Source organism: Littorina saxatilis, linkage group LG11 (assembly GCF_037325665.1).
Source record: "Littorina saxatilis isolate snail1 linkage group LG11, US_GU_Lsax_2.0, whole genome shotgun sequence".
In the NCBI taxonomy this organism is placed as follows: domain Eukaryota; kingdom Metazoa; phylum Mollusca; class Gastropoda; order Littorinimorpha; family Littorinidae; genus Littorina; species Littorina saxatilis.
Window position 1 is genome coordinate 43,571,272 of NC_090255.1, and position 7,340 is coordinate 43,578,611.

Sequence of the window (7,340 nt, forward strand, 5' to 3'; positions counted from 1 at the left end):
TTAAGGTGCGAAAATGATATTTTTGGGTGTGAAGAGAAGCGAGATTGTGGTGTATAGACGGTGCCAGAGCACAGGTCATATGCATAACTAATGAGCGGAATGCCGTCTTCCCATTGGCCAGCCGGCCCAAGATCAGTCTCTCTGCCATTTCTGCATCTGCGGTAGCCAGTGCCAGACGTCCCAAACAACTGTGCGAAAATTTTCAACGTTTCAAGGATTTTGGAAAGAGAAGGTACACGTACTTTTACCTTGTTTTGTTTTGTTTTGTTGCTTGATTGTCGAGAGGGGCGATTGAGATCGAAACAGCGGTAATAGGCTCGAGTGGGGCCAATTAGTTGTCTGCAAGGAAAGTTCGGAGTTTGGGAAACTGGGAGACAGCGTGGCACCGTAGGCAGAAACACGTGGTTTCACGTTTGCCGGGAGTGACACTCGAAGGAACGAGGGTGATAGCTAGGTAGACGGTGATGGTACAATTAGCTGACAGCCGTCAGTAAAAGTGTTCAGGGAGAAAAGAAGACAGTATCATCTTCTCCTGGCATTAAAATTGGTCCGAGCAGTGGCAACGCGAATCGCTCGGTCACGTGACTAGTTTCTTTGTGAAGAAAGACGGCGGGAGCGAAAATGTTTACAAGTTGTGCGGTGGTCGGGCACTCTTTCACGTGGAGGTTTCAGCGATTTGTGAACACAGATGAGGGGGTGCGGCCAGATTTAGGTTTTGATGGTTTTGAGCAGATATTCGATGGGAGAGGGGGCCGAAAAATAAGCGACGTTGAATCAATGCTAGAACAGAACAGGGCCATTTTCACCCGGAAAAAATGGGGAGTGATAGTGCTAATGGTGGGGGACAATAATATTGTTCCCGGAACGACACCGAATAAAGTGTTTCGTGAGCTGTGGCATCTGTGTGTGAGGGTGCAAACATTGGCAAACTCAGTAGTGGTGGTGTCAGGGATGACACAGAGATACAGTGGCTGGGGGGGTTTCAATGACATAGCCAGGGAGGTGAATAGGCTTCTTCATCAACAGCTGAAAACGGCACACAGGATAGTGGGTTTGTTCCCCCACTACGTGGCTTTCCCTCCAGCAGAGAAGTTTGCTCAGTATCAGAAACATTTTTTAGCAGATGGGATTCATCTGTCAGGGTCGGGGCACATGCTACTGTACAGAGCACTGAGAAAAGTTCTGTTGGACAGTCGGCATATAGACCAATGAGGTAAGAAGGTGTTGTGGTTGTTCAGCGGGTGAGAGGGAAGTGGGGGCTAATGGTGATAGCCGGTATCCTCTCGTGCTGATGGCAGAACCACAATAGGGGTAGATGCAGCACGGACGGGGTACCAAGGTTTATTCCCAGACTGAAGTGGTTGGGTTCTACCGAAGACGCCAGACGCAGAGCTTTGATGCCGGGAGTGGAATAGGATGGGGTATCCTTTCCAGCTTTTGGAGTGACGTCATTGTTGGTTCTGGTTTGGTAGAACCGGTTGTGACTTCATGGGGAATGTGTATTGGTACAGCCCGTGCTGCATGATCAGATTGACAGTGTTTTCTTAGGTGTACTCTCGTGCTGAGGGCAGAACCACAATAGGAGTGTAGATGCAGCACGAACGGGGTACCAAGGTTTATTCCCAGACTGAAGTGGTTGGGTTCTACCGAAGACGCCAGACGCAGAGCTTTGATGCCGGGAGTGGAATAGGAGGGAATATCCTTTCCAGCTTCTGGAGTGACGTCATTGTTGGTTCTGGTTTGGTAGAACCGGTTGTGACTTCATGGGGAATGTTTTATTGGTACAGCCCGTGCTGCATATATAAAAAAAAAAAAAAAAAAAAAAAAAAAAAAAAAAAAAAAAAAAAAAAAATAGGCCCCTGATGCTTAGTGGCCTTTGAAATGTTTCAGGATGTCGAAGCGTCCAACCAAGCGACCGGGGCGTCCCTCAAAGCAGCCCCCGAAGAGGTTTCGAGACGAGGAGGCTGAAGGAGAGGACGAAATGGGCGTGAAGGAGTCGCTAACCCAGCTCCTTGCTGAGCAGAAGGCCCTGAGGAAGGAGATTGCGGAGATTCGGGCCGCCAAGACGCCGGCGCCTGAGGCATCGCCCGCAGGATCGACCACCTCTACGGGTGGAAAATCCAACTCAGGCATGGCTGGGCACTCTGGACACTCCGGTGAGCAATCTAACACTAGCGGTACACAGGCGTGGGCAACCGGCAACCAGAAAATGTTGCCCATTGACCTACACGTGCCAAAGACAATAAAGGAAAAGATCTGGAGCGGTGTGGCGGTTAGGTTCGCAATACTCCTGCCCGCGGACCCGAAGGAAATGCTGGAGGAGGACTCGGATGAGGACGATGAAGACAAAAAGAAGAAGAAGAAGAAGAAAGAAAAGAAACTGTTAACCTTCACAGAGTGGGTGAAGGCCTGGAACATTTATACCACTATACTACAGGACAGAGCGAAAGAGGTACACAGGGGCCTGGGTGCCCACTTTGCTCGGGTGTGTACCCTGCATGAGCTGCAGGGCAATTGGCGGGACTATGACTACCGCTACCGGCTCGCAATTGCTGCAGGAGAAAGGGCATGGGGGGACAGCGACGCGGACCTGTTCGCCACCACCCGCTTAGAGCCTGCCACCCAGACCCATGACGGGGGAAAGAAGAAGCCGCAGGGTGGCGCAGGGGGGAAGACTGGAAGTGGAAACCCAGCCAAAGTGGGGGGCTTCTGCTTCCAGTTCAATGAACAGGGATCTTGCAGCCGCCCCAATTGTGGCTTCAAGCACTTTTGCTCGCAGTGTGGGGGGCAACACGCAATCCGAAAATGCAGCGCCAAAGGGCACCCCTTTCGAGCGGGACGGGGGGGAAAAGAAGCAGGAGAAGGAAAGAAATGAAGACTGGGGCACGGGGGCCACGCCAGTGAAGGCGGACAAGCTGGAAAAGTGGCTGGAAGGGTACGATCCACAGAAGAAGCGGGCTTTAATACAGGGATTCAGAGAGGGTTTCCGGGTAGGGTTCACAGGAGCCCCAAATAGTGTAGTTCAGAAGAACCTGAAGTCAGCAGAAGAAATGCCAGAAGTAGTAGAAGCGCACATAAAGAAGGAAATAGAAGAGGGGAGGTTAGTAGGTCCCTTTAGGCATATTCCTTTTACTCAGTTCCAATGTTCTCCAATCGGCTTGGTAGAGAAAAAGACGAAAGGAAAGTATAGGATGATACATCATCTATCTCACCCGAAGGGGGCATCCATAAATGATTTCATAGAGGAAGACATGGCCACAGTGTCATATGCCAATGTGCAAGATGCAGTACAGTTAGTGCAGACAGTAGGAAATACAGCATTTATGGCAAAAACTGATGTGGAGAAAGCTTTTAGGTTGTTGCCTATTCACCCTAGTGACCAAAACCTCTTCGTACTGAGCTGGCAAGGAAGTTTTTATGTTGATCTTTCGCTTCAGATGGGTTGTTCTTCGTCTTGTCACTTGTTCGAAGAACTAGGCACGGCTTTGGAGTGGATTGCTGTTCAGAAGTTAGGGATACCATTAGTGCACTACCTGGATGATTTTTTCCTTGCGGCAGTATCGAAGCAGCTAGGCAAAGAATACCTAGACAAATTTCTGGGTTTGTGTGAGGAAATAGGAGTTCCCATGGCACCTGATAAGACGGAGGGCCCAGAGACGAGGTTGACATTCCTGGGAATAGAGATAGACACAATCGAAAGAGAAATTCGGCTGCCGGTGGAAAAACTCACGAAGTGTGCCCAAGAAATACAGAACCTACTACAAAAGAAGAAAGCAACAGTGAAGGAAATTCAGTCGGTCATAGGGTTGCTGAACTTTGCTTGCCAGGCAGTGGTGCCAGGGAGGGCGTTCTTGAGGAGATTGATCGACTTGATTAGAGGCATACGCTCTCAGCTATTCTTCGTGAGGCTGAACCAAGGGGTGAAAGAGGATTTGAAGACTTGGCTAACTTTTCTGCAGTCATTTAACGGGAAGTGCTTTTTTCTCATGAACAAGGAAGTATCCTCAGAAGAGCTGGATTTAGTGACGGATGCATCCGGGGCAGTGGGATACGGGGCTTTGTTCGGTAGGCAGTGGTTTCAGGGTAGGTGGTCCGACTGGTGGCGACTCCAAAATATCACCCTACTGGAATTGTATCCTATCGTTTTGGCTCTGGAGACATGGGCGCTGGCCTTTCAGAACAAATACTTAGTCATTCATACAGATAATTTAGATTTAGTATCCGTAATTACTAAGCAGACATCAAAAGAACCCCTGGTGATGATTCTGGTGAGACAATTGGTCTTGTGCTGTTTACGGAACAATATTGTTGTCCGAGCACAACACATTGCGGGTGTTGACAATGCAATTGCTGATGCGCTGTCTCGTTTTCAGATGACGAGGTTCCGGCAATTGTGTCCACATGCAGAGCCACTTCCGGTTGGGATTTCACCTCTGCCAGAACAATTGGGGGGGATAGGCGACTAGGAGAGCTGTTGACAGCCTCGTACGCCAAAGGGACACAACAAGCATATAGAAGGACCTGGGTGAGCGTGACTAGTTTTTTGAAACAGAGAGGGTTTTCTACTTCCTTGCCAATGAGCACTGCAGCGGTGTGTCTGTACATTGGTTCGTTGCATGAGGAAGGGAAGGCGGCTTCAACGGTGATGTCCGCAGTTTCAGCAATCAGTTGCGTCCATAAATTGAATGGGTTAGGGGATCCCACTATTGATTATACTGTCAAAAGACTACTGCAGGGGTGCAAAAGGGTGGGTGACAAAGGGAAGGATACAAGGTTGCCCATTACTGTCCCTATCCTTAACTCAATTATGGAGAAGAGCGAGGTGGCCATTGGGGAGAACTACGAGAAGATACGTTTCCGGGCTATGTGCACCTTGGCCTTTCACTCATTATTGCGGGTGGGGGAAATGGCGGTATCCCGGGAACCAGAAAACGTATTGCATAGGGGAGATGTCCGACTGGACGGACAGGCATTGACCATAACGTTCCGCAATTTCAAATCTAGCGCAAAACCAGTTACCCATACCGTAGAGAAAGCCAAGGCAGGCGTCCCATGCGCGGTAGAGGCCATGCGGGCCTACATGAGCATTCGTGGGAACGCAACGGGGCCGTTGTTCCGAGCTATGTCGGGGGCACCCATAACGGCCAGGGAATTCAACGAGCAACTACAGTTGGTTTTCCAATTTTGTGGCCTGCCCAAACAGAACTTCAAATCGCATAGCTTTAGGATTGGGGGTGCCTCCCACATGGCTCGGAACGGGGCATCGGACGCTCAAATCCGTCAGGCGGGCAGATGGTCTTCTAACGCTTTCTTGTCTTACATCAGGGTGCACAACTGGTAGATCAGGTAAAACGTAGGGCTTCTCTCTGTGTGCAGTGCAACAGAAAGGGGGAGGTCAGGCACATGTCTGCGTGCAGTGCAGCAGAACATTAACATGGGATCACAGGTGTGCAGTGCAGCCTGGGATTATAAGAAAGTGTGCAGTGCAACTTTCCGAGAAAGGTCGATTTTGATTGGTGGCGGTACCTGATGTGAGTCATCAGGTGGTGGCGCGTACCGCCGGATTGGTGGTGAATGACAGACATTATGTATTTAATCGATGTGCTTTAATTGGGCTAAAACACAATGTTTATTGTTTTTTAGAGTTGCCAATATAAGTTTTTTGATGATGGTCTAATGAGCGGATGCAGAAAGCGGTAGATAAAGGGAAGTAACCCGGTGACCAGTCTAGTAAAATTTGACAGCTTGTTGGTGAAGCTGGAAACAAGAACAAAAAACAGTAAGCTAATACATAGTGGACAATGCCATCTATGATGTGTAAGACAATTTTTGTTCTTGGTGAATTTATGCAAATGTACAACCCAATGTATATGATTATGTCAATCATAGTTTTTGTGGAATTTATGAAAATATTCCACTGATTTTGTATGCATTATCTGCGCTGAAAATGAACGACCTGTGGTGTCGACCAATAAACATTTTCAGCGTAAACTGGCAATGAACGTTTCATGTGGTTGTGGTGGTGACTGTGGCGCTGGCTGGCGCTGGCTGATTGTCCGGTTTCGGAAAACTTTTTATCTTAAATTCTTGTCTATCCTCGCACATCTGAACATGCAAAAATGATTTTATGCACAGCATAAATGATATTTTTGGGTGTGAAGAGAAGCGAGATTGTGGTGTATAGACGGTGCCAGAGCACAGGTCATATGCATAACTAATGAGCGGAATGCCGTCTTCCCATTGGCCAGCCGGCCCAAGATCAGTCTCTCTGCCATTTCTGCATCTGCGGTAGCCAGTGCCAGACGTCCCAAACAACTGTGCGAAAATTTTCAACCCCACCGCCATCCCCTTACTCCACCATAACGTAGTTGTGTGGGCGCGTACCGCCGGATTGGTGGTGAATGACAGACATTATGTATTTAATCGATGTGCTTTAATTGGGCTAAAACACAATGTTTATTGTTTTTTAGAGTTGCCAATATAAGTTTTTTGATGATGGTCTAATGAGCGGATGCAGAAAGCGGTAGATAAAGGGAAGTAACCCGGTGACCAGTCTAGTAAAATTTGACAGCTTGTTGGTGAAGCTGGAAACAAGAACAAAAAACAGTAAGCTAATACATAGTGGACAATGCCATCTATGATGTGTAAGACAATTTTTGTTCTTGGTGAATTTATGCAAATGTACAACCCAATGTATATGATTATGTCAATCATAGTTTTTGTGGAATTTATGAAAATATTCCACTGATTTTGTATGCATTATCTGCGCTGAAAATGAACGACCTGTGGTGTCGACCAATAAACATTTTCAGCGTAAACTGGCAATGAACGTTTCATGTGGTTGTGGTGGTGACTGTGGCGCTGGCTGGCGCTGGCTGATTGTCCGGTTTCGGAAAACTTTTTATCTTAAATTCTTGTCTATCCTCGCACATCTGAACATGCAAAAATGATTTTATGCACAGCATAAATGAAAATGTGTTGCTCATTATCATTACTGTTAATGTTCAAATTAGAAACGGAGCAAACCCACTAACTGTAAGGGTCTAACAGAAATTGAGTTGCTGTTAACCCGTGATTTGTACAAATGTAAAACATTATGTTTTACAAATCACGGGGGGCGCCCCGCGATTTGTAAAATGTTTTACAAATCACGTAAACGCGCCCGATATTTTCTTGTCATCTCCAAAGTCAAGGGATCTATCAGGATTTTTTTTCATTACTATATTGTCCCATCGCTGGGAAATTCGGATCGCTTCCTCCCAGTGGAAAGCTAGCAGCAACAGAGTCGAGCTACCCCAAAGTCAAGAGATCTATTATATGTTATTTTTTTCATTACTCTA

At 47.5% G+C, this 7,340-nt stretch overlaps 2 protein-coding genes across 3 annotated transcripts; both read left to right on the forward strand.

Annotated features, from left to right (window-relative positions):
- On the forward strand, window positions 1-6,843 carry LOC138980542 (uncharacterized). Of its 2 annotated transcripts, none has more exons than XM_070353433.1 (2): window positions 1-232; window positions 1,891-3,581. In XM_070353433.1, exon 2 carries the CDS (start codon window positions 1,892-1,894, stop codon window positions 2,873-2,875), a length of 984 nt encoding a protein of 327 aa, XP_070209534.1. In that variant the 5' UTR covers window positions 1-232; window position 1,891; the 3' UTR covers window positions 2,876-3,581. The 2 variants fall into 2 exon arrangements, 1 of the variants encoding a protein (XP_070209534.1); XR_011460378.1 differs by lacking the exon at window positions 1-232 and adding an exon at window positions 4,374-6,843 and having other exon boundaries at window positions 1,831-2,935.
- LOC138979590 (uncharacterized) lies at window positions 4,808-5,341 on the forward strand. The gene has a single exon (XM_070352300.1). It carries the CDS (start codon window positions 4,808-4,810, stop codon window positions 5,339-5,341), a length of 534 nt encoding a protein of 177 aa, XP_070208401.1.
- Window positions 6,844-7,340: the final 497 nt, after the last annotated feature.